At 37.8% G+C, this 27,777-nt stretch overlaps 1 protein-coding gene across 2 annotated transcripts; it reads right to left on the bottom strand.

The window, feature by feature from the left end:
• Positions 1-2,425: 2,425 nt before the first annotated feature.
• Positions 2,426-24,378, bottom strand: LOC133798399 (actin-related protein 5). 2 transcript variants are annotated; one of them, XM_062236667.1, is made up of 12 exons: positions 24,168-24,378; positions 23,992-24,062; positions 23,496-23,620; positions 19,050-19,094; positions 18,413-18,515; positions 18,102-18,211; positions 4,765-4,874; positions 4,580-4,670; positions 4,062-4,505; positions 3,796-3,923; positions 3,177-3,516; positions 2,426-3,095 (listed from the first exon to the last, which is right to left on the bottom strand). In XM_062236667.1, exons 1-12 carry the CDS (start codon positions 24,266-24,268, stop codon positions 2,592-2,594), a joined length of 2,172 nt encoding a protein of 723 aa, XP_062092651.1. In that variant the 5' UTR covers positions 24,269-24,378; the 3' UTR covers positions 2,426-2,591. The 2 variants fall into 2 exon arrangements, with proteins under 2 accessions (XP_062092651.1, XP_062092652.1); XM_062236668.1 differs by lacking the exons at positions 23,992-24,062; positions 24,168-24,378 and having other exon boundaries at positions 18,413-18,520; positions 23,496-23,558.
• Positions 24,379-27,777: the final 3,399 nt, after the last annotated feature.

Genomic DNA, 27,777 nt, shown 5'->3' with positions numbered 1-27,777 from the left:
TATAAATTCCTATTGGTCGCAATTAGTGATTCTTCCGAAATCGGTCATTCAAAGAATTAACCAAGTGTGCCGAGCTTATCTTTGGAAAGGTGCTGATTGGTTAAGTGGCCCGGGGAATGCATCTTGGATTGATGTGTGTCATTCTAAAATAGAGGGAGGTTTGGGTTTTAAAGATATTGCCTTATGGAATTTATGCGCCATGGGCAAGCATGTTTGGGATATCTCTTCTAAGAAGGACAACTTATGGGTAAAGTGGGTGAACTCTATATATATATATCAAGCAAGGAGAGGGGTGGGACTATGAAGCATCTCTTGATGCTAGTCGGTATTGGAAGTGTATAGTGCAAGCGAAAAATAAAATCAAAGCAGTGTTTTCTCTCAATGAGTTTCAGAACTTTAAGTTTTCTATATCGGCTCTTTGTTCTAAATTGCAGAATTATTCTTTTGGCAGATGGAATTTTGTTATGATTTGGGACAAATTTTGTATTCCCAAACATAGAGTTATCATATGGTTAGCTCTGCTTGAAAGGTTACCAACTAGAGATCGCTTACATCGATTTGGTACAATACAACATATTTCTTGCTTACTTTGTGGAACTTATGCAGAATGTCACGCTCATCTCTTCTTCTCATGCTGTTTTAGTTCTAAAATTCTGGTAGAGGTTGTGAAGTGGAGTGGTATTTTGTACCAGGGGCATGATCTTAAGAGCCTTTTGAAGTGGCTGGTGAAAAAGAAGCTGTCACAAGGAAGAAGGAAGATTGCTTTCAGCATTGTTTCTGCTATGGTTTATTTCATTTGACATAGTCGAAATAGTGTTTTTTGGGACCAAAAGCTTCCCACAATTGATGTTATTGTAAAGAATATTATTCATACTATGTGAGAGACTACATCGCATGAATTTAAACAAACTCAATAGGGTAGACCAAGCTTGGGTGGAGGCTCTTTTAATGGCTTGTAATTAATTGTTGGGCTTTCGCCTATTCTTTGTAATTGTTTTTTGTAGTAATTCAAAGCTTGCTGATTTACCAAAAAAAATATTAAAGAAATTAAAATGTTACTTTTAATTCCATTCATCTTCTCCGATAACGGCGAAAAAATATATGCTTCCCACATATCAAGCTGATCACCTTCAAGAGTAGGTCGCAATAGTACCACTCTTGAGCTCAAACAACCAGTGATGTGGCTGGGAAAAGGTTCTAAAGTCGCGGAATACCCACAAACTCATCGAAAAAATACCAACGATATAGCCTGAGTGAATGCCTGGGTTGTATTCCTCTTGAAGAGCTCGTTCCAACAGTACCACCACTGAGACTCGGGGTGGTCAGAGTTGGCCGAAAAATGCAGTCAAAGTTGCACCTCCAGCGACTTTGACCGACGTGTGTGGTCTTCTTCGACGTAATATGGCAGCAAGCTTTGGACCATGAGATCATCGGCAAATTTTCTTCCCTCCCATCTGGCGCGTGTAGCAATATGGTGGTCAATATATGACAACTTACTCTAATAGTTTGAAGAGAGAAAGAGAGTTTTCAAAGTTTCTAAAAATGGTATAAAAACATTATTTTTTATAATAAAGTTTTATACATTATTTTTTAAATCAAAATTAAAAAAACTTGTGACTGTAATTTTCTAAAATAAAATTTTCTTTTATAAAAGTGGAGACATTTTTTAAAGGTTATATATTCAAGAATGCGGAGGAAACCATAATAAGATGAATTTCTACATCGAATAAAGATTCTAGCTTGCATATTAGTGTAAATATAGCCAGTTATAAGATTTTAATTTCTTACACATGTAAATATGTGAAAACATATCTTATGGTTGTGTTTGGTAAAATCTTTATTTTTGAATTTTTTTAACACAAAAATAGAATTATCATTTTTATTTTTAAATAATAAAAATATATTTGGTAACTATTTTTATTTTTTGTTTTTAAAAACAAAAAATAATGTGTTTGATAATTTTTATTTTTAATTTTTGTTTAACAATATAAAATGAAATGTTTATTTAAAATTGAGAAGAAAAAAAAGAAACAAAAAGTTGAAAACAGCTTAAAAAAAATTTAAAAGTGAAAAAATTCTATTTTCAAAATTTATTGAATTTTAATTAAAAATTTTAAAAATAATAAATAAAAATAGAGTTACTAAATACTAATTTATGTTTAATTGTCAAATTTTTAATTAATTAAATAAAAAATTATTTTTTTAAGTGTTACCAAACAACGTCTATATTTTAATAAGATTATAAAATCATTGTTTTTTTTTTATATATATAAAATCATTAGTTAAGTTCATGTATCAAAGACAAATAATTTTTTTTTTTTTTAAATGCTACCAACACTAGTGTACAACACTAATTAGAGCACCATTTATAAAGGAATACAGAATAGGTAGGATAACGAACAAACCCATTAAAGTAAAAAAAAAATGATGGTAAGCAGCTGCAATGCCATATAAAAATCCTAGAAAACTTCAGTAAAGATGTACCTAATACATTAAGCTACAGCCTAAGTGAGGTTTGTTTAAAAATTGATTTTCTTGTTATCTGGTGCGAAAGATTGATGTACAAAAAGCTTGTCAATTAACAAAATAGGTCATAATGTATAGCGCAATTCATATCTGCGAAGCCAATCTTCACCCTTCTCATAATAGTCCATCTTACTAAAAGTTTGGGTGAAGAACTGGGACGAAGCAGCATAAGCGGAAGCTCCCCTCCATGCATCAAGAATTGGATCCAACGCTTTCACAACCTTTATCTGCGAACCACAAGGCCTGATCATCCGTATTCCAGCTTCCAAGCGCTCATTTATACCAGGAAAAAGACAACTTCCCCCAGTTACAAATATCGAACTGGTCAGTCTCGCCTCTAACTCCTGGTCCTGTGATGGCAACCTCCTTATCGAGACTCCAGCCATCTCATCTAGACCTGCCTGATCAATCCCAATCCAATTGGGACGAAATAAGATCTCAGGACATCGGAACCTTTCAACTCCGAAAACAATCTGAAAATCTTCCTTAGTGAGAGGACGCAACCGTGGCACTTCAGTAGATTGTGAAGTTCCAACATCTAACCTCGGGACAAAAGTTGGATCTACTTCCTGACACAGTAATATGTTATCACTTATTGATGAAACTGGAACATAGAAGTATCATGAGTCCAATAAACTAGATAAACATACCTGAAGCCTAGAAGATAAGCGAGCTAGCTCCGATTCATCCTCGTTTGGCCCTTCATCCTCATCATCATTATCTTTGCTCATCAGTTTGTACAGTTGCCAGTCTTCATCTTTGGCACCAAAAGTATCTTCACCCTTACCACGATCAAAGGCTGCTGTTGTTAAAAGACGCATCCGCTCTCTCTGAGTAGCATTCAACCTCTCACCGCGACCAACACCTCCAGATATATTGTTTCCATTCGTATGTCCCCCATTTGTCTTAAGTCGCTTTCTCTGCTCAACTTTTTCACATAGTTCTTTGTATTTGACTTGCAACTGCTCCACATAAAGCTCTGGGTTTTCTCTACATTATTAAGAAAAAATATAAAATAATTAAATAAACAAATGCCGAGTATAGAATGTTATGATAGCAATACTCTTTTTTTTATCCTTCTTCCTCTTTTAATTGTTTAACGCGTTAAATCTTAAATAATTTTTAGATATAGATTGTTTGTTTCTTTATTATTCCACATGTAAAGGAGAGAGTGAGAAAAAGAGTACTCGGTTATTAATTACAGTTTTAATAGTAAGAAAAAAAGCTGTTCTTAAACTGAAGCATATAAAACAGGGTCTAAGCACATACAAGCGTTTTACTTCATCTTCTTGATTTCTCCTTTCACGTTCCAGTTCTTCTTCATGACGCTTCTGTTTAGCTCGTTGCCGACCTTCAGATGTGGTCTTAAGAAACAATTGCTTTCTCTTATCCTTAACCTGCCAAGAAAACATAAATGAGAGAGTTAAGATCTCTGGATGTATAGAGATATGGATTTTGTATGAATTATTTTATGAGAAATCAACAAACACTGCAAATTGGCCGGAGGAATAAGCACATGGTACATAAAAGCATACCTGCTCTGCAGTCAGCACGTTGTCAGGGATATCAATAAGAGGGAACTTTTCACTTGTAACAGGATCATTCTTCTCTTCAATTTCAGCTTGTTCACCCTTTGGTTCACCTTTTGTCTTTCTTAAAGATTGTGTTACCTTCATCAAAGCAGAATCTATTTCCTGCTTTGAAACATAACCAGTTTCTGACAAGAAGGATGGTATGTCGACTTCCTGCACTTGTTCAAGCTGTCTCAGGAGAAATTCTAGGCCATGTAGTTCATTCTCTAGCTCATTTATCCTGGAAGACCTTTTTGCCTCAGCCATTTCTCGCAACCGCTGACTTTGTTTTTCCTTTATAGCTGCCTTTCTAGCAAGCTCCTCTTCTGAAGGAGGCTCCTCAGTTGGAGGAGGAGTCCAGGGAAGCTGCCAGCACCTTGTTTTCTCTTCAGCTTCCTTGGCCCCTATCTATAAAAGCACGTAGAAGGTACCATTAGACTTAAAATAGTGATATAATGATTTTGTAAAAGCAATTATATTACCTGAAATAATTGAGCTTCAGAACCATAGTCTTGCGCAATATAACAGTGTTCCATCTTCAGGTCCTCAACTTTCTCCCAAGTAAACCGAGCCCTTTCAAATTTATACAGATAAATAAATTAAAGAATAAATAAAAAAAATTGACAATATACTTAAAGTTCCAAAATGTGTACCCAATTATACTTACATGTGATGGGGGTATTTAAGGGAAAGGAGTTGCTTCATATAGTCAGTGATGTGGAATCCACCAATATTAGTCCTACAGCATCCTTTATAAACCGGCTCACCATCGATAAACTGAAGTCACAGAAACACATTCTCACAATCTCCATCAAACAGTATAATTTATGACCGACATAATAACTCATTAATATATACTGGACATTAGTACAAGTTCCCTGAAAGAGTGATAGGACCCTAAACCCGTGAAACACCAGAACAGAGTAGCAATGGCCAAAATAAAGATTTTAATTACTGACTGTGAAACAAAATACAGAATGAAAAGATAATTCAAGTTCTTCGAGGGTCTTGGACCACCCAAGAGCTAAGCTCCAACTACACTAACAATATTTTTCCCCATGTCTACTCTCCCCTCCTCCCCAATGCCTACATACTGGTATATTCCTAACAGACTCTAGAATCATCTCCATTATCATTCTCTAGGCTAACAGGAACTAATTTCTGAATATGGCTATTTAGCCTTCTCCATTAAAATTCAACCTCAGAAAATACAAGAAAACTAAAGATAGAAGGGGAAATTCGAGGATCCCTTAAACCTCCAATGAATTCAAAAGAATTCCCACAGTTACAAAATAATTCCACACCCACTATTATCAATTCCTTCTCTATTGATTAAGGCTTAACAAACTAGAACATTCCTAACAAATTCTACAATTATCTCAATAGTCCTGCCACCTGTCCTCTACAATACATCCAGCTGGCACTGCTAATGGCTAACTCTCATATAATCTAAATCTACATCCTAACATTACTCCCCCTCCAAAGTCACCTTGTCCTCAAGGTGAGGAAAAGTAATAAACAGCAGGTTCTTTGATTGAAGGAATTGTAGTTACTGCAGAGTCATCACCATCCAAAGACATATGGAGAAGAAAGGAGTGCTATGCTTGTGCGGCTTAGTCCCATGACTCATTGTAGTTGCTGCGGGCCTCACCAAATAATCACACTGACAACCTATGCCCAATAAAATAATGAGCATGACCCAAAATTGTAAGCCTGCGAGTAAAACAATTAGTGCCAGGAATGTTGTTGCCCAAAAATCCATGTATCAGATACCACTCCATGTAGTGTACCAGCAACGACACCAACCAAAGCCAACTCCAAAGTATGGAAGACTTGTTGAACCACCAGTTGAGGACCAAGAGGAAGCGGCTCATATCGGCAAGAATGAATGACTTCAAAGAATAAACCTCGTAGCCAAAATGACTCATATTTATCATCAAGTCCTTTAGATTCAGCCATGGAAGTAAGGAGACAATTAGTACCAGAAAGGGAAATAAGTGCTTGGTCTTGTACCATTTGCATAGCAATTCCCTTTAAAAGACAGCCCTGTCCATCACTGCCCATTTGCTGAGCTAAATTGAAAAAGTGACATTATCATGATGGCTGGTCCTTTCCAAACAACATAACTGATTGCCCAAATTGATTTCTGAAAGCCTGTCCATTATGAACGATTGTTTTTTATTTCTGTATAACTTTAACAATACAATTTGTACGCATATATAGGGTTTATACAGACAATACCCTCAATCAAGTAATAAATAAAATTAATTTAGAAATCTTCTAAATGAGGAAACTAACGATTCACAGCCATATTCAAATCATCTGATTTGATTTCCTATTATCTTTCAACACCCACTTAAGCTCGACTATAGATATTGATGAATCTAAGTTTGTTTACTAGGAAATCAAACACTCGTTTAGACATCCCCTTTGTGAGAATATTAGCCAACTATTCATCCGTATGTACATATTTAAGCTGGACTATAGATATTGCTTCACACACTCCATGGGCCATGATTTTATACTCTGCTTCCGCACTGCTTCTTGCAACCACTGTTTGCTTTTTACTCCGCCATGTTACCACATTGCCTCATATAATTGTACAATATCCAGATGTAGACTTTCTATCATCAACTGACCCAGCCCAATCTGGATCTGTGAATACTTCAACCTTTCTTTCAGTTGTTTTTTTGAAGAAAAGGTTTTTCCCAATGTTTGCTTGAGATATCTCAGAATTCTGTATACTGCATTGAGGTGTCCCTGACACGAATCATGCATATATTGACTGACCAGGCTTACTACAAAGGTAATGTCAGGTCTAGTATGTGAGAGGTAGATGAGCTTTCCTACTAGTTGTTGGTACCTCTCTTTGTTCACTGGACTTCCTTCAAACATTATCTTCTTGTCTCCGAGCTCAATTGGAGTCTTGTTGGGCTTGCTTCTGAGCATTCTTGTCTCCTTTAAAAAATCAACAGTGTATTTCCTTTGGGACACAGAAATGCCCTTTTTGCTTCTAGCAAATTCCATTCCCAGAAAATACTTGAGTGCACTGAGATCCTCGACTTCGAATTCCTTTGCCAACATTTCTTTGATCGAATTCATTTATTCCGTGTGGTTGTCAGGGACAATTATGTCATCAACATATACAATCAGTACTGCCATTTTTCCAATTCCTGAGTGTTTAATAAAGAAAGTGTGATCAGCCTGACCTTGTATGTATCCAAGTCCTTTGAAAACTTTCAAAAAATGATTGAACCATGCTCGGGGAGATTGTTTAAAGCCATAGAGAGATTTATTTAGCTTGCAAACTTTGGTTGTATTAAGAGATTCTTCGAAACCTAGAGGCTGACTCATATACACTTCTTCTAGTTCCCCATTCAAGAATGCATTCTTAACATCAAGTTGATGCAACTCCCAATCCAAGTTAACTGCTAGTGAGAGTAGTACTTTGATAGTGTTGAGTTTGGCAACCGGAGCGAACATTTCCATGTAGTCAATTCCGTAGGTTTGAGTAAAACCCTTGGCAACTGACCGAGCTTTGTACCTTTCAATAGATCCATTGGCATTGTATTTCACTGTGAACACCCATTTGCACCCTATTACCTTCTTGTCATGTGGTAACTCCACTAGTTTCCAAGTTCCATTCTATTTAAGTGCTCTTATCTCTTCGAGAACTATGTTTTCCATTGAGGAGAATCAAGTGCTTCTTCGATATTCCTGGGAATCACAACATCTGATAGACTAGAAGTAAAAACTTTAAATGGAAATGAACTTTGAAATGGGGTGTTGGGTGCATGATCTAGTTCCTTTCCTAAATGCAATTGGAATATCTAGATCTGACTGAGAGTTTGATGAAAGAGTACCTGGATCTTTTGAAGGAAGTGGTTCTATCACAGAATTGGGCTCTGGACTGTGATGAGGATTCGTAACTTGTTTATTTCTCTCTCCTGTAAAACACCCTTATCTCTTTCTGTACGTTTTGATCTTGATGATGTCCTTCTGGTTCAGTGATTTCTATTTCATGAGAGGTCGTCTCAAGAGAGATTGGAGGGTTTTCTAGTTCAGAAGAAGGGAAAGACGTGATTTCTGGTTCTGGAGAGAATAGAATTGAGGGGTTAAGGGTAATTCTAACCCCCACAACCACTGAGCTTCTTGTTGGTGATGGTTATACTCCCCCTGAAGCGATGTGGGAGTGAAGTAAGGAGTATCTTCGAAAAAAGCGACATCACATGAGATAAATGATTTTTTGGTGAGGGGACATTAACATCGGTAGCCTTTATGGGTAGGAGAGTAACCCAAGAAAATTGTCTTAATGGCTCTAGGATCAAGTTTACTCCTACAGTGGGAGTGAACATGGACAAAAGCAGTGCAACCAAAGACTTTGACTGGCTATTTGTAGAAATGTGAGGATATAGAGATTGAAAAACAGAATATGGTGTCGAACTGAAGGGGTCGACTGGGAAGGTGATTAATGAGATAAGTAGCGGTGAGGACAGCATCGCCCTAAAGATATTTTGGAACATGCATAGTAAACACGAGAGCACGTGCCACTTCTAGGAGATGGCGATTTTTGCGTTCAACAATCCCATTCTGTTGTGGAGTGTCCACACATAAGCTTTGATGAATAATCCCATTCTGGAGAAGATAGGGACCAAGGGTGGTATTGAAATATTCAGTACCATTGTCGGTACGAAGTATTCTAATACATGTTTGGTACTGTGTTTGGATCATATGATGAAAGTTCTGAAAAACTTGACATGTTTCAGACTTATTTCTGAGAAGATGGAGCCAGGTGATTCGTGTGATCATCGATGAATGAGATAAACTATTGCTTACCATAAGAAGTATCGACCTTGGAGGATCCCCATATGTCACTATGAATAAGAGAGAATGGGCTGGGCGGTGTATACATTTTTTGAGGAAAAGAAACATGTGCGTGCTTGGCAAATTGACAAATATCACGATGGAAATCAGCGAACCTTTTTATTGACACAAAAAGATGGAAATAATGTTTTAAATATAAAAAACATGGATGCCCAAGTTGACAATGCTAACATAATTGTTTTAGAATCTAGATTTGAAACATATGGTTAACAAGTATTAGAAATAGAACTTGAAACCAAACGTAGCAGAGAAGAGGGCTCTTTTATTGGATGCGATCTTTAAAATAAATAATGTAACAAATCCTAGCACTGCCAATCATCCTCCCCGATGATAGATCTTGAAATTAACAAAAATTGGACATGAATTTAGCAAAGCAATGATTATTAGTAGTTAATTTGTGGACAGAGATTAAATTGCATTGCAAAGAGGGAACATAAAGTACTGATTTAAGTAGTAGATCAACAGATTATTTAATGGTGTCAATTCCGACAATAGGAGAATGTGTTGTTTGCAATTGTGACACTAGATTTAGTGAAGCAAGGACAATTTGAGTCAAACAAATGAAGTACCCATCATGTGATCAATGGCGCCTGAATCGATTATCCATGGTGTTTGGGAAGCAAAAGATAATTACCAAAGTGTGCAACAGAAGCACTGAGTCACAAGATCAGAATTGGGTTTCATGGATGATTGCCTCAGAAGAGTGTATAAATGTGCAAGTTGTTCCTTACTGAATAAAGCGGCAGCATCACTATTCTGATCAATGTGCAATTTGTTCCTTTCTCTCATTCTGGCGACGCGGAGTCCAGTTGGGTGGTTTGCCATGGATTACCCAACAAGTGGATCGAGTATGACCATGACGCTGGCAATGATCACACCAAGGTCTGTCACCCCTTATGATTAGGTCGAGGGTCAGGATTGGATCTGCCATGCGGTTGTGGGCCTGATTTGGAAACAAGGGCCGAACTCTCAATAGGTTGCAATTCAGGAGTAGTGAGTATGACACGACGACGTGCTTCATGTCTAGCCTCAGAGAATGCTTCTTCAGCATCAGGAAATGGGGAACAACCAACCAGACGTCCTCTGACTTCATCAAGATTGTTGTTTAACCCAGTAAGAAACTTAAAAACACGTTCTTTCTCTAACTATTGTCGCTGGATCGTAGTGCAGTTAGCACAAAGCGGTGTGGTATCTAGATATAGATCTAGTTCTTGCCACAAGTCTTTTAAGTCTGAAAAATATTGGGTACTAGTTTGATTTATTTGAGCTTGGTACGAATTTCGAAAAATCTGAGAAGCGTTAGCGAGAGAACACAATACATTTTTTGAGCAGTGTCCCACACCTCCTTAGTAGTCTTAAAGAATAAATGTGTGGCTGATTTTTGAGTCCATCGAATTAATTAGCCATGCAATAACAATAGAATTTTCAGCTTGCCATACCTTGTATGTAGGATCAGTGGAAGGAGGTGTAGGGAGATCACCGGTGATGTACCCAAGTTTCCCACAACCACAAATGACAAGTTTGATTGGGTCCACTGTATATAATTTTTTCCATCAAGCTTATGGGTTGTGATATGAAGGAAGCCACTGTCAGGGCTATAAAGAGAGCCCATATAACTATTGAGCTGAATTTGGGCAGAACTGGAATTCGAAACAATTTCAGTGGGCTGTGTTTGGGCTGAGAGAGGCCCAATAGTTTGAGAGGACACATCATCATTGTCGACATTTTAACTCGTGCGACTGGGAGTTGCGACTGAGGAGTTGCGACTAAAGAGACCGAGGCTGGGAGGGGAGACCGAGGCTTGCGATTGCCTTTTCTTGAGGATTGGCTCAAAACATCTACGCCAAACTAAAGTCACCGGACTGAAGTCTCCTAAAGCCGAGAGGGATGCGGGTCGCTTGAAGGCCGGGAAGTTTCTAGTTTCTGAGTTGTTGAGAGAACTGCATCGAACTAGAGTCGTCTAAAGCCAAGGATGTCTTCTGGATTCATCGGAAACGATGAAAGAAGAAATAAATTTATAATTATATATATAGTGGTCGAACAGAGATGACCGAAGAACAGAAGGAAACCTAAAGCTCTGATACCATATCGAAACTGGCGAGAAACAATTGTTTTTTATTTCTGTACTTCTTTTACATTACAATTTGTACACATATATAGGGATTATGTTAACAATACCCTCAATCACATAATAAATAAAATTAATTTACAAATCCTCTAATTTAATTTACATTCCTATTATCTGTCAACATCCATGTACGAAACTCCCAAAATGTGGTTCTTCTCCCTCTGTCAAAAATCCAGCTCTGTAAGTGTGCCATTTGCTATAGCATAATACCCAAATGCATGATCCTGACTCCCCTGCCTCCTTGCCTTGCATCCACAACCGTGACCACTGAAACAAAGGTCAGATCCCACGTGTGAATCACCTCGTGCTGCCATTGTTGCACTTGGAGCGAGTGAGTGGAAAAGAAGAGGCACAAGAAGTCGTAAAAAGCAAGATTAGGTTTGTGGATAGAATTTCCTCACCCTGGACTCAAAACAGATGACGCATGTGCTTTAAAGTATTGTCCTAAATATTGGGCTTGATGCCTACTTGGGCCCATGATGTTGGGCTTCGTAACAACAAAGGGAAAACGCAGTTGGGCTGTATCTTGAGCAGGAGCAGAGCATCTGATGTTCCCAACCCTTCGAGCATGCCAACTCCACTTGGACGGAAACAGTGGCACCCCCATCATGCTCTTGGACATCAGCCAGCAACGCTACTCCTCTGGCAACGAGCTGCGAGTGCCCACACCGTGGATCAAGTCTATGGAACGTTGCGTCTCGAACTAACAGCTCCAACTAAGAATAGAATTTTTCTATCAACACAGTAACACCAAGAATGAAATCCCTCAAAGAAAACCTCTTTATTAATGGTGAGAAAAAATTACAATCTAGCTTTCGAGATGCTAGTATCTCCAATTACAACCATTTGAGAGGGCTACTCTCTCCTAAGTCTAGATCTCTCTATCACAAGCTGCCTTCTAAATGAGACCCCGGCCTTATTTATAGACTTTGGTCCTTTTACAATATAACAATCTAATGCCAGCTAGGAAAAAGAAAGACCAAATACAATAATTACAACTCAGCCCTAAAACAGCCAACTAGATTAACTAATAAAACTAAATAAAACAGGGTACAATTAACACCATAAAAACCTAATTATTTCAGGGCCTCCTACTGTACACGGCCTGGATTGGAGGCTTATCAATACCCCCCAAAAACCTTCACCTTGTCCTCAAGGTGAAAAGAAGGAAATTGCTCGAGAATGGTGTGGTATGGCTCCCAAGTTGCTTCATAATCAGGTAGAGTCTTCCATTTGATGATTACTTCAGAGGGTTGGATGGCGTTGGCAGCAACAAAACGGGTATTAAGGACTGCTTCAGGCTCTGTTTGAAGCTCGAGGTCAGCGGTGAGTTGTGGCGGAATGGTGGGAATGGCTGGTTCGTCACCAATGGCTCGACGGAGTTGGGACACGTGGAATACAGGGTGGATTCGGGCATGAGCTGGGAGCTGAAGCTTGTAAGTTACTGTGTCGATGCGCTGGACAATAGGAAAAGGCCCATAATAGCGAGCTGATAGCTTCTCGTTGGAGCGTTTGACAAGAGAACGTTGGCGATATGGTCTGATTTTGAGATAGACCATGTCCCCAACTGAAAATTCCAGCAGCTTTCGTTTGGTATCTGCTTGGATTTTCATGCGGTGTTGAGCACGAAGGAGATGCATTCGGAGATCATCTAGGATGACATCTCGAGATTCCAACAATTCGTCCACTGAGGATACCAATGCAGTCCCTTTTTTGTAGGGTAATAGAACAGGAGGGTCCCTCCCATATAGAGCCTTGAAGAGGGTGCTATTGAGTGCCGAGTGATAGGAAGTATTGTAGGAATATTCAGCCCACGCCAACCACTTTGACCACTGTTTTGGTTGCTGAAACAAGAAGCAACATAGGTATGTTTCTAGACATCGATTGAGCACTTCGGATTGACCGTCGGTTTGTGGATGGTAGGCAGTGCTCTTCTTCAATGTAGTGCCTTGTAGCTTGAATAGGTGACTCCAAAATAAGCTTAGGAAGATCCTATCCCGATCTGAAACTATTGATTGAGGAATGCCATGTAACCGCACTATTTCCTTCATGAAAGAATCAGCTACTGTAGGGGCTGAAAATGGATGTTTGAGCCTTATAAAATGTGCATATTTAGACAACCTATCCACCACAACGAGGACAGTATCCCACCCTTCAGATTTGGGAAGTCCTTCAATAAAATCCATAGTGACCTCATCCCAAACTTGAGCTGGAAGTGCTAAGGGCTATAATAGGCCGGCTGGAGATGTGGTGAGTAACTTGTTTTGTTGACATGTACAGCCTTGGACAAACTTGTGTACATCGTCACGGAGTCCTTCCCAAAAGAGTTCGGCAGCCACTCTTTTATAAGTCTTGAGTTCCCCCGAATGTCCACTAAAAGGGGTATTGTGGAACTCAGCTAGGATCTTAGGTATGAGAGTGGACTTTTTTGGAATAACCAAGCGATTTTTGTAGTGAAGTAAGCTATGGTGAATGTGAAAACCATGGTGGGTCTTGCTGCCCGTTTTGATGTCTTCCCATAACTGTTTAAGTACTGAATCTTTTTCTATTTCTGGCCATAATTCCCCATTCCGTGGTGACCATTGTGTCAATGGAGGCCACATCTACTTGTCTTGACAAGGCATCGGCCACTTTGTTGTGAGCTCCTGGTTTATACTCAATCTGAAAGTCCATTCCCATGAGCTTCGACACCCACTTTTGGTACTCCGAACCAATTACCTGTTGTTCTAGTAAGAACCGGAGGCTTTGTTGGTTAGTTCTTACTATAAACCTTCTTCCTAGCAAGTAGGGTCTCCACTTAGTTACAGCATATACGATGGCCATTAATTCATTTTCGTAAATGGATTTTCTTCGAGCTTGTATCCCTAAAACCTGGCTGTAATAAGCAATTGGTTTCTGATTTTGTAGCAAAACAGCCCCCAAACCGTGTCCTGAGGCATCCGTTTCAATGACAAAAGGTTGGGAAAAATCCGGTAGAGCTAGAACTGGAACTTTAGTCATCGCCTCCTTGAGTTGCTGAAAAGCGTAATCAGCGGCTGTCCCCCAAAAAAATTGATCCTTCTTCAGTTGGTCTGTTAGTGGTTGTGCTATGCGAGCATAGTTAGCTACAAATTTTCGGTAGTATCCGGTAAGGCCTAAGAAGCCTCGGAGAGCCTTGATTGTCTTGGGCAGTGGCCATTCGGTCATGGCTTTTATTTTCTCTGGGTCAGCTGCTACTCCTTGTTGAGAAATGATATGATCGAGATATTCCACTTGTGGCTGTCCGAAAGAGCATTTTTTTCTGTTGGCATAGAGCTGGTGGTTTTGTAGGAGGTCAAAAACTTGAGATAAGTGTTGCTGATGGAGTTCTAACGTCTTGCTATACACTAGAATATCATCAAAGAATACCAGCACGAATTGGCGCAAATAGGATCGGAATACGTCATTCATTAGGGGCTAGAAAGTGGCTGGAGCGTTAGTTAACCCGAATGGCATGACTAGGAATTCGTAGTGGCCGTCATGTGTTCGGAATGCTGTTTTGTGCACATCCTCCTGCCTCACTCGGATTTGATGGTAACTTGATTTTAAATTCAATTTCGAAAATATTACAGCACCATTAAGTTCATCTAGTAATTCATCAATCACAGGTATTGGATACTTATCTGGTATGGTGGCTCTATTTAATGCGCGGTAGTCCACGCAAAATCTCCACGAACCATCTTTCTTTTTTACCAAGAGGACTGGACTTGAGAAGGGGCTGATACTCGGCTGTATTATTCCGGCTGCCAACATTTCAGAGATTAATTTCTCTATTTCAGCTTTTTGTACGTGTGCGTATCTGTAGGGACGAACACTAATGGGGGCAGATCCCGTCTGGAGGTTGATGGCATGCTCGTGTGTCCTTGGCGGGGGCAGGCCTGCAGGCATATTAAAAATAGCTGCATACTTATCAATAATAGGTGCAAAAATTTCAGGTACCTCTATGGCTGAAAGGCCCTCATCCTTGCCAACAAAATTCAACTTTAGTAAAACCCCTTGCTTCTCGACTTGTAGGGTCTTCACCATATTCTTTAGGGACACCATTGAGCGGTCCAAGGACGGGTCTCTGTGGATTGTGACAGTCCGTTTGCCCAGCTGAAACTCCATAGTCTGTAGTTTCCAATTTGTTTTAGTCAGCCCAAGAGTGGCTAGCCACTGTAATCCGAGTATAATATCTGCACTTCCCAGTTGTAAAGGTAAGAAATCATCTCGAATGTCCACTCCTTGGAAATGTATATTCAGATTTTTGCAAACCCCGCCGCATTTCATTGAGTCTCCATTTCCCATTGTGACCCCGTACTCCTTTGTCTTGGTAACGGGTAGGTTCATTTTGGCGACCAAGGCTTTGGAAATAAAGTTGAGTAGCCCTCGAGTCAATGAGGATTACCACAGGGGTAGAGCCGAGTTCCCCCTTGAGTTTCATAGTCGAATTAGTAGTCAATCCAGCCACGGATTGGAAGGACACTTCCACATTGTCGTGGACATCGGTAGAGTCCATTTCGGCCTTGTTCTCGCTGTTGTCATCAGATTCTGGGTCTGAAACGGTGTCGTCAATCACCTCGGGCACCATTATAACTTGCAATTCCCTCCTTTTGTAGCGATGGCCTGGTGACCATTTTTCATCGCAGCGAAAACACAATCCTTTTTTATGTTTGTACTGAATTTCAGATTCAATAAGTCGCCTAACTTCAGTGGTGGAATTCGCTAAATGAGGACGAGCTGCTGGTTTTTCTGCCTTTGGGTATGCTTCCGAGGTTGATGCCCTATTTGTCACTGAATATCGCTGCCTTTGAACCTTATTCTTGTCCTCTATATCCTGAACTACCTCCATGGCTTCATCTACATTCCTTGGTCTCATGATACGCAATTCTGCCCGTAAAGAAGGGAGTAACCCATTCATGAAAGTGCTCAGTTGCACGGCTGGGTCAAGCAACCTGATAAATTTCTTTTTGTACTCCAAAACAGAACCCTCTTGTTTGACTGTCAGAAACTGATCGTATAGGGATCCTTCCTGGGTATCTCTGAAATGCCGAAGTAGCATCCTTTTCAATTCTTCCCAGCTATGTATGTCACGTTTGTTGCTCTCATATTGGTACCACAGTAGTGCGTCACCAGAGAATGAGATGAAAGCTGCCTCTATCTTCTCCTCTTCTTCGTAACCATGGCAAATGAAGAACCTTTCTGCCTACATTATCCAGCCATCCGGATTTTCTCCATCAAAGGTTGGCATCTTCAACTTTCTGAGTCGATTTTCATGGCGGAGTCGAGTCTCTTGTTGTCCTCGGTCTAAGGACCCCCTTCTGAATGTCGAGTGCCTCTGAATCCTGCCATGGGAGATGTGGCTGTAGACCTACTCCTGAAACCCGGTTGCAATCCACTCTGCCGTGGTTCAATTGGTACTGCCGACTCCTTGGTCTTCCCTTTTTCCTGGCTGCCAGTAGCATCATTGCTCCCCTCCCTTGGTTCTTGATGAGTTCTTGATCTTTCTTGGATGTCAGAAAGAACTTTGAATTGTTGCTGCAGATTTTCTTGGAACTCATGTTTTGATTGTTGAAGCTTAGTTGCCATCTCCTCCATTGAATTCTTGAATGCAGAGAACTCAGTCTTCAAAGTCTCCAATTCTTCTTCGAACACAGCAGTAGAGTCACTCTTCTCCATGGTCTTCTTAGGTCCCATGTCCGCAGCTCACCGCACCAAATTGATAGAACAATTTTAGAGAATAGAATTTTTCTATCAACACAGTAACACCAAGAATGAAATCCCTCAAAGAAAACCTCTTTATTAATGGTGAGAAAAAATTACAATCTAGCTTTCGAGATGCTAGTATCTCCAATTACAACCATTTGAGAGGGCTGCTCTCTCCAAAGTCTAGATCTCTCTATCACAAGCTGCCTTCTAAATGAGACCCCTGCCTTATTTATAGGCTTTGGTCCTTTTACAATATAACAATCTAATGCCAGCTAGGAAAAAGAAAGACCAAATACAACAATTACAACTCAGCCCTAAAACAGCCAACTAGATTAACTAATCAAACAGAATAAAACTAAATAAAACAGGGTACAATTAACACCATAAAAACCTAATTATTTCGGGGCCTCCTAGTGTACACGGCCTGGATTGGAGGCTTATTACCTGCTTTGAAGGAACTGGGCTAGCACCCAATTCATGATGTTGAGCTGCATGTTCATTAGATCGATGTTGTCAACGTCGGATGGAATTGAGTCTACCGCTTGCTGAAATTCTGTAGCCAGAGAAGTATCTCTGTCAACTTCGACATCAACTAGTCCCACAGTGGATCAACCTGGCTCTGATTGATAGGAGCTAATTTATGAATATGGCTGTTGAGCCTTCTCCATTACAATTCAATCTCAGAAAATACAAGAAAACCAAAGATAGAAGGGAAAATTTGAGGATCCCTTGAGCCTCCAATGAATTCAAAAAAATTACCACAGTTAAAAAATCATTCCACACCCACTACTATCAATTCCTTCTCTATTTATTAAGGCTTAACATACTAGAACATTCCTAACAAATTTCTAGAATTATCTCAATATTCCTGCCACCTGCCCTCTACAGTACAGCCAGCTAGCACTGCTAATGGCTCACTCTCCTATAACCCATATCCTAACACTAACAAACAATATTGCCATCTGTCCTTTAACAATACACCCAGCCATCCAACCCAATCCTAACAAAGAGAGACTGAAGCAGAGACAACATTCAATACCAAACAAAAGCACATCAACCACTCAATCTAATATCATTGTCTATCATAGTAGTACATTAGTAGAGGATATTTGCAAGAGAAAAACATATTTCATTTCATACAGAAAGATGTAACACTAGTATAATAATATTGTAATCTGTTCCATAAAAAATTTAACAAGCCCAAAAAATTCATGTAAACACTAAACATAATAAATTTCAGAAATTATTGTCAGAACTAATTGAATACAAAGGCTAGAGAATCATACTGGGATGACATGTGTAGTTGTGAATCCAGGGCAGATAGCAAGACCATCTTTAGCACAAACCCCATGTTGTTGATTATACTTATAGCTGAATGCAGCATCGACACCATATGCTGTGAAGATGGTAAGAAGATAAATGATGTCAATTGAGCATTTCATGTAGAAGGAACCGATCAATACATAAGACTTAAGTCAACTGAGAAAACATCTTTTAAGGGAACATAACAAGAGAGCCTTAATTAGTGTGTGTATTGCAGGTGCAACCACAACAATTTAGCCCACTCTCTGAATATTAAGAAGGTCGATGTTGTTACCTATTGATGGAACACCATAAGTCTCAAATAGCAGTTCAGCCATTTTACCCCGAGAATAAACTGGATTGCAAACACATTCAGTAATCAAGATTGGATGATCAATCTGCTCTGCCACCAAACAAGAATAAAACCAAGAGTCAAGCACTACTTTTAAACTTTTATACAAAAAATAAAAACGTCTTGCGAAAAATCTATCACTAAAAAGAAGAACAATAAGAAATTAATCACTCATACTATTACTAGGAACCAACTCAGCTCTCTAAAACCAAGATTACTTATACCAATAATGAACCATTCCAAAAGGATAGCCAAATATAACAAGGTCTGAATGGGCCGGGCCTAACACAAAAAAAAAATTCTTGATAAGAACTATCACCGACAAAATAAAAATATACAACCAGCTGCTGCAACAGAAATGCCCCTAAAAAGCAAACCTGCCTACCGAACATAGATTATCAAAACCAAATGAAAAGAATACAAACATAATAAACTGATGCAGAAGGAGCCAGAAGTATACATGGATGAAACTATTTTAAGATACACATTGAACATGAAAATGGGGGATGTTAAGCTGAAAAACACAAAGCATACAAAAGAAAGTCACTTCTTCAATAAATATATATTTAAATAATCACACCTGTGATTCATTTGCACCCAATCGATCGAACGCAAAGTCAAGAACCTACAGATGCAAGAATATATTAATTAGAACACAATTCAATAAATTAGTCAAACAAAAAGATGAGCATACACACGCATAAATGAATGATCAAAATAAAAAAGAATTGAAAATAAGTTTGCTCAATCCTTGTAGTTGCAAATATCTAAATGAATGTGATATTGCCTAGTTTATATAAGAACATTATGCACGGTCCTATAGGAACTTCAATCACATGCTTGTGAAGTCAAAAGTGAATGTTGACAGATAATAGGACATCAAATCCTATAATTTGATTATAGCTGTTATTTCTTAGATTCCTTATTTATAGGATTCAAACTTAATTGTGTTTATTGTATTTTATTTTGTAATTAAGGGTATGAGTTGTGTAAATCCTATTATTTTGTAATTAAGATTATTTTTTCCATACCGAAATTCTTTATGGTATCAGAGCCCTGAGTCTCCGATCTATTTTTTTATCCGGCAGTTCACCGGAAAACCTCCATCTTTTCCGGCATTCCAGGTGATATCCTCGACAGTTTTTTTTAGTCCCACAATCCGTTCCAAGCAGCCTCCTCGGCAAATCTCAATCATCGATCTTTTCCCGGCGCAAGCCTCCTTTAGTTGCAGTTGCAGGTCGCCATTCCAGATCGCTTCCCATCGCAGGTGTTTGGCATCCTCCAATTACTGTCGCACGAATTGAAGTCGGCCTCCTCGATAATCCCAGTCGCACCGTCCTCTAAGCATCTTTGTCACAGGTCTCCTCCAGTCGTCGATCGCCTCCAGTCGCACAAGTGATAGTCGGTTTCCTTAACTGTCCTTCGACCTCCTCTTTGCAATACTGAAGCCCTAAGATGTCAAATGAAGAAGTCTCATCTCAAAATAGTGGGCCTGCCCAAATGCAAGCCCAAACTCAAGCCCAACATCAGTTCACCATTGCTTCTCTCAAGTCCGGGCCCACTATCCTTACTCCATCTTCCATAAAATCAAAATTTGTTCCCGGCTCTCATAGTACCTCTACTGCACACTTTGATAATATTTCTTCTGCTTTTCAAACACCATGGATAATAGATTCTGGCGCAATTAATCACATGACAAGTTTTCCTCACTTGTTTGATTCTTATTATCCATGTTCCACTAAATCTAGTGTCAAAATTGCAGATGGCTCTTACTCTCCTATTGTAGGAATTGACACCATTATATTGTCTGTTGATTTACATCTTAAATCAGTTCTTTATATACCCTCCTTGAAATGCAATTTAATTTATGTCCATAAGTTAACTTCTGATAATCATTGTCTTACTTAAATTGTGTCAAATTCTTGTCAATTTCAGGATCTATCATCGAGGAGGACGATTGGCTGTGCTAGGATTTGTAACGGACTTTATTTCTTTGATGGGCAGTTTCAAATAAAAGAGCAACATTCTCTATTTTGTTTGGATTCAAGTTCTATTTCTAATTCCTATGTTACAAGATCTGATTCTAATTTAACTTATCGAACAACATGTTATGGCATTGTCGACTGGGGCATCCAAGTATTTTATATTTAAAACAATTGTTTTCATCTTTGTTTATTGGTTGCTAATTTTCAATTTGATATTTGTCAATTTGCCAAACATACACGAGTTTCCTTCCCTAAAAAAATGTATACACCTTCCAGTCATTTCTCTCTTATTCATAGTGACATTTGGGGTCCCTCAAAAGTCGCTACTTCTCATGGTGAGCGTTGGTTAATTACATTCATTGATGATCACACATGTATCACATGGGTTTATCTGCTTAAACATAAGTTTGAAACTGGCCAAGTTTTTCAAAACTTCCATCATATGATCCGAACGCAATTTCAAACATCTATTTTGAGACTTCGTACTGACAATAGTACTGAATATTTCAATACTACTCTTAGTCCCTCTCTCCTTTATCATAAGATTATTCATCAAAGCTCCCGTGTGGATACACCCCAACAAAATAGGGTGGTTGGGCGGAAAAAATCGTCACCTATTGGAAGTTGCTTATGCTCTCATATTTACTATGCATGTTCCAAAATATCTTTGGAGCGATGTTGTCCTCACTACTACTTATCTCATTAATCGTATTCCCAGTCGTCTTCCCAATCGACTCCTTCAGTTCAAAACACCATATTATGTTTTTCAAACTCTATATCATCATGTGTCCACAAATACTCTCCAGCCAAAGTTTTTGATTGTACTTCTTTTGTCCACATTCACTCCCTAAATAGGGGTAAACTTGATCCTAAAGCCATCAGGACAGTGTTTTAGGTTATTCTCCTACACAAAAAGGTTATCGATACTATTGTCCTCTCACCAGAAAGTCATATACCTCACGTGATGTCACCTTCTTCGAAAATACTTCTTACTTCACTCCCACCTCGCTTTAGGGGGAGCATCACGACTCACGAGCAAGAAGCTAAATGGTCGTGGGGGTTAGAATTACCTCTATCCCCTCCTCTCTCTTCTGAGCCTAAAAACACTCCATTCTCTTCTTCTGAGCCTGAAATATCTCTGATAGTTTCTGAGCTTGAAAAATCTCCGATGTTTTCTGAGCCTGAACATCAACCCTCTCACGAAGATGGACCTCCTCCTCAAGAGCAACATATTGAACTACGGGTGTATTCTTGAAGAAATAAACAAGTCACAAATCCTCATCACAGTCAAGAGCCTAATCCGGTGGTAGACTCACTGCTTTCAAAAAATCTAGGTACTCTACCCTCTAAACCTCCATCTGATCTAAATATTCATTCAGAACTAGATTTTCCTATTGCATTGAGAAAGGGAACTAGATCTTGCACTCAACACCCTATTTCACAATTTATTTCTTATTCAAAATTGTCATCACCATTTAAAGTTTTTACCTCTAGTCTATCAAATGTTGCGATCCCCAGGAATATCGGTGAAGCACTCAGTACTCCTCAATGGAAAACAGCATTTCTTGAAGAGATGAGAATACTTGAACAGAATGGAACTTGGGAATTAGTGAAATTGCCACCAGGAAAGGTGATAGGGTGAAACTGGGTGTTTACCGTCAGATACAATGTTAATGGATCTATTGAGAGGTACAAAGCTCAATTAGTTGCCAAGGGTTTTACTCAAACCTACAGAATTGATTACACAAACTTTCACTCCAGTTGCCAAACTCAACACCCTTCAGAGTAATACTCTTGCTTGCGGTTAACCTGGATTGGGAAATGCATCAGCTTGATGTGAAGAATGCATTCTTGAATGGTGATTTAGAAGAAGAAATGTATGAGTCGGCCCCCAGCTTTTGAAAAATCTCTCAATACAACAAAAGTCTGCAAGCTAAACAAGTCTCTCTATGGATTGAAACAATCTCCTCGAGCATAGTTCAACCGTTTTCTGAAAGTAGTCAAAGGACTTAGATACACGCAAGGTCAGACTGATCATACTCTGTTTATTAAACACTCCGAGAAGGGAAATGTCAGTGCTAATTGTGTATGTTGAGACATAATTGTCACTGGTAACAACACTGAAGATATCAGTTTGATCAAAGAAATGTTGGCAAAAGAGTTCGAAGTCAAGAATCTCGGTACACTCAGGCATTTTCTAGGGATGGAATTTGCCATCAATATATGCACGATCCGTGCCAAGGACATCTCAGTGCAATATATAGAATTATGAGGTATCTTAAGCAAACTCCAGGGAAAGATATTTTCTTCCAAAATACAACTGAAAGAAAAGTTGAAGTGTTCAAAAATGCAGACTGGGTTAGGTCAGTTGATGATAGAAAGTCTACATCTGGGTATTATATAGTGGTATGGGCAATGTAGTAACATGACAAAGTAAGAAGCAAACAGTGGTTGTTAGAAGCAGTACAAAAGTAGAATATAGACATATGGCCTATGGAGTGTGAAGCAATATGGATCAAACGCCTATTAAAGGAGTTGAAGATTGAGTACGAATCCCTTATTCAACTTTATTGTCATAACGAGGCTATCATTAGTATTGCCCATAACATGTTGAATATGAACTAAACATGTTGAAGTGGATCGTGACTTTATTAAGGAGAATATTGATGAAGGAATTATATATCCAAGCAGATTATCAGCCGGCTGATAGATATTCTCACAAAAGGGTTATCAGGAGTATTTGATTTCTTAATAAACAAGTTTGTACTCATCAATATCTATAGTCCAACTCAAGGGGAGTGTTGACAGATAATAGGAAATCAAATCCTATGATTTGATTATAGTTGTTATTTCTTAGTTTCCTTATTTATAGAATTTGTACTTAATTGTGTTTATTGTATTTTATTACGTAATTAAGAGTATGAGATGTAAAAACCCTATAAATACACCTACTGTATAGATGAAAAAATACACCAAAAAAAATAATAAAGATTATTTTTCCCATCCGAAATTCTTTAGTGAATAACAAGAATGAAGCTTACGTATTCCATTATCTCGAACTGATAAACAACATTGCTCTCAAAAGCTGAACGAGGTCCCGAGCGAGTACAGTCAAAATACTTAAGCAGTGTTGAATCATGGTCACCAACAATAGTAACAGTTTCACCTAAGACATGAATGAAAAGCCGTAAGAGAGAAGAATAACAAAAATAATCACTGCAGTTATCATCTTAAAAGAAACAAGTTATCATCTGATCAGACAGAAAAACTTTTATGAAACTCACCAATAGCATAGCATACTTGAATTGGCAATGATAAACACTTCGTAACAAAACTAAGGCTTAACAGAGGAGAAGAAAACAAACACACAACTTTGAATTTAGTAAGTGAGTTTTCCACCAAGAATTGGGTATTTTTTTTCTTAATTTTATTAAAATTACAAGAACTTTTTAGAAAAGAAACTTCTTTCACTTCATGTAACCAATCAAACATGAGATAAGGTTCTTAAGCGTATCATATATGGGAAAAAGGGCTTACCAGTTGTTTTGTGGCGAGGTCTCTGAACAATGTTGCGGAAAATAACGCGGGGGTCGGTCTCTCCAGCCCATCTGGGAATGAAAGAAGAAAGTACAATTAGTCAAAGACAGGATTTGCAAGGGAAGCAAAATTAGGGTTTTTTTTTGGGAAGACGAAGAAGAAGAATAGTGAAATACCCGATTCGAAAATAGGAGGCGCCATTGTCGATAACAATAGGTGTGGATGGAGAGAAGAGACTGTAGTCGGATTGGCGCTGTATCCTCGAAATGAAAGGCATTCTGATCAATCGAAACGAACCAGGGCCTTCTTGGAACCTCGGGGTTTGAAGTTGAAGCTTGAAGAAGAGTATGACTGAGCGAGTCACCCCGGCCGGTCCAACTCGAACCATTGATTGTTTATGTTTTTTTTTTTTTTTTTAAATCTTTCAAAAATGACTAAATTGTATTTTTTTTTAAATTAAAAAAAAAAAACAATTTTACCACCTCTCCCTCGTTATTGGATGCAATTTTTAAGTTTTAGAAATGGTAAAATAAACCCGGTGGATCGAGGCAGGTCGGAACTCTAACACGACAGGCGCTTATGATCCAAATATAATTGGGGCAAAAACAGAGCGGGTCGAAATCCGACCCAACCCGCTAGCAATTGAAGCGGGTCGGATCACGATCCGATCTGGTTTTTTTTTTTTTTTTGTAATAAATAATTTTTTTTTAAAAACTAACTACTACAATTATTTAGGGTGATCCACGATCCAAATATATATATAAATAAGACAAAGTATATTTGAGAGATATAGAGGAGAAAATTGATGTTTTGTTTTGAAAAATATTAAAATTTTATTTTATTTTAGTATGCAAGACCATTTATAAAAAAAAATTAGACAGCTCATTTATGTCTAGTATGAGAGATTTTTTTGCCATTTATTTTTATATTGTAACATATTTTAAAAAATTAGTCTTTCTTTTATAAAAGAAAAAAAAAACCTTACCGAGTCGGGTCTGACTCGCTCCATCACATCCGGGGCAGGTCTGATCCGACCCGCATCAAATGTCTTAACCGGGCGGGTCGGGTCAGGGCATAAGCTTAGCGGATCGAGGCAAATCTTTAGTGGGGCGGGGCCAACCCGCCCCATTTACATCCCTATTTATTATTTCAAAAATCTTATCTTGTTACTTGCTACTAAATTTATATCGATCATAGATTAAAAATAAAAAAAATTATGTATAAAATACTATAATTTTTAATATCTTTGCAGTTAAATATCAAATGTTTTTTTTACACAAAGTACCAAATGTTATCAATCTTAGGTGTTTAGTAGGTACGGTCTTGTGTGCTTTTTTTTAAATGGTATATTCTGGAATAGAATTAGAATAGTAATAAAAATGTAATGGAATAAAAATAGCAATGTGAATGATATTATGATGTTTGACTTAGTTTTTTAATGAACATTGGAATTATAATTATTTTGTTTGGTGCGGGGTATGAATAAAATGGAATAAATAGTGTATTTACAAAAATATCCATACTTTATTTTTTAAAATATTCAATAAAAAATTTGCAACAAAATTGTCATTTCATTTTTTTTTAATATTATTTTGGAAATGATTCACTTCCAATGGTTTCCAATGGTTTTAGAGTAGAATAAAAATTCCACCAAACATATGAATAATAATTCCTATGGAATTCCATTACCATGCTCCAAACTCCAAACTCCAAACCAAACATAAGAATAGGAATCTTCATACCATTCCAATTTCCATTCATGCAAACCAAACATGCTATTAGGTGTTTAGTAGGTACCAAAGGTTAACTCTAACGTTTTAACGAGTGATAGCACATGTCACGCAGCAAGTAATCTATTTTTTATTCCAATTTTGAAATCCTTACTTGTGATTGGTCCACATCAATTAGTTTTTATTTAGAGTAAATGGTGGCTAAAATACTCAATGTTTTCAAAATATTGCATTTTTATACCCAATCTTTTTTTTTACAGTAAATATACTCAATGTCTTCAAAATATTGTACTTTTATACCCAAACTTTTTCTGCGGTAAATATACTCAATATTTTTAAAACGTTGGATTTTATACCTATATTTTATTATTTTGATAAATAATAAGAAATTGTTAGAAAAATATAAGATTTTAATTATTTTTTTAATTTTAAATGATTTTTTCTTTCTTATTCTTTCTCAAAATAACTATTTTAAATTAAACATTAATAAATATTTTATTAAAATTAATAAAAATGATTTAAAATAATTAATAACATATATATTTTTATCAATTAAAAATATAAGTTTTTAAAAAAAAGTAAAAAAAATATAAGTTTTAATTATTTTGATTAATTTTACTAATCTTAATTTTTTATATTATTTTGAAAGTGAAAATAATTTAAAATTTTAAAAATAACTAAAATCCTACATTTTTCCTTCACTTTCTTATTATTTCTCAAAATAATTTTAAAAAACAAGTATAAAAGTTAAACATTTTAAAAATATTAGGTATATTTACGACAAAAAAAAATTTGGGTATAAAAGTGTACATTTTGAAGGCATTGAATATAATTAGTGCTAAAGAAAGATTTGGTATAAAAGTGTAACATTTTGAAAATATTGAGTATTTTAGTGGCCATTTACTCTTTTATTTATTATTTAAAAAAATTTAAATCATATTTAAAATCCAATTTCAAAAAGTTAAAAATTAAAAAATACTAATTTTAATTAAATCAAACTAATATTACATATGTTTGTTGACTGCCTTTTTCGCTATCAACTAATTAAATAAAAATTTAAAGAAAATGAAAGAAGAACGCAATGATTTTATGTGGTTCAAGTTATTAATTAACCCTAGTCCACGAGTCACTTGTATTATGATTTATGAAGCTTGAGGGTTTCAAGTTTCAATGGAAGTCAGATAATGTTTTAGCAATGCTCTGAATACAATAGTCTGGAATCAATACAAAGTGTGTCCTATCCCTATTTATAGATGGTTGATGACAATTAATTCTCTTAATGGGGATTTACTTACAAAGCTTTCTCCCTTAATGGGCATTAATGCAAATAAATATACATTCCATTGATTATGAAGCTGGTGGGCCTGGGCGTATCTCGTCAGGCCCACTTACGAAGTTACAGCCCGCAACTTTTTGGGGTAACACATCCTTGACAATTTCAGAGGTAACTGCACGTTTTCCCATGTCAGGCAGTGACATGAGACATCCTGCTTGTCGCTCATACAGAATTGACACCACAACTAGGGTAACAGTAACATGTCAGACAGCTGCTTGTGGTCCAGGGTGTCTCGCTTGACACCTGGCACTATACTCCAAGCCTGGAGAACGGTTCTCGCAGGCTTGAAGGACTGAGCAAAAAGCACAGGGAGGGCATCATAACTATAGTCCTCGAGGTGTACCTCCCCGAGGACATCCTTCTTTGGAGGCGGTGCACGATCAAGACAGATAGGCTTGCCTTCCGAGGAGCTCTAGGCGAGCTCACCAGGGCTTCGTTGTCTTTTGTGAAGTTTAATTATTCTCTCATGATTGCCACGTGTCACTTGGTGAAAACACAGACAACATTTTCCGCCCAAATCTTCACTCGTCCTCGAATAGTGGAGACTTAGATCGAGAGGGTTCATCTTAAGGGACGTATTCGAGGGGAGATGTTTGGGCTTCTCGAGGCTTGCTACCCACAAAAAGGTGACACCGCGTGTGACTCCCTATTGGTGGGCCCATCAATCGGTTCCATTTAATGAGGAGTATTTTTCGTGCCTAAGACGTCCAATCCGTACCT

This window comes from Humulus lupulus, chromosome 8 (assembly GCF_963169125.1).
Source record: "Humulus lupulus chromosome 8, drHumLupu1.1, whole genome shotgun sequence".
NCBI lineage: Eukaryota > Viridiplantae > Streptophyta > Magnoliopsida > Rosales > Cannabaceae > Humulus > Humulus lupulus.
The sequence above is the reverse complement of the archived record's forward strand: the minus strand, read 5'-3'. Positions and strand labels throughout refer to the sequence as shown.

Coding starts and splice junctions, on each gene's coding strand:
- LOC133798399 (XM_062236667.1), bottom strand. CDS start 24,268: ATGCCTTTCATTTCGAGGATACAGCGCCAATCCGACTACAGTCTCTTC. Junction 23,621..23,991: donor ACCTCGCCACAAAACAACTG/GTAAGCCCTTTT, acceptor TTCATGTCTTAG/GTGAAACTGTTACTATTGTT. Junction 18,212..18,412: donor TTATGGTGTTCCATCAATAG/GTAACAACATCG, acceptor CCATCTTCACAG/CATATGGTGTCGATGCTGCA.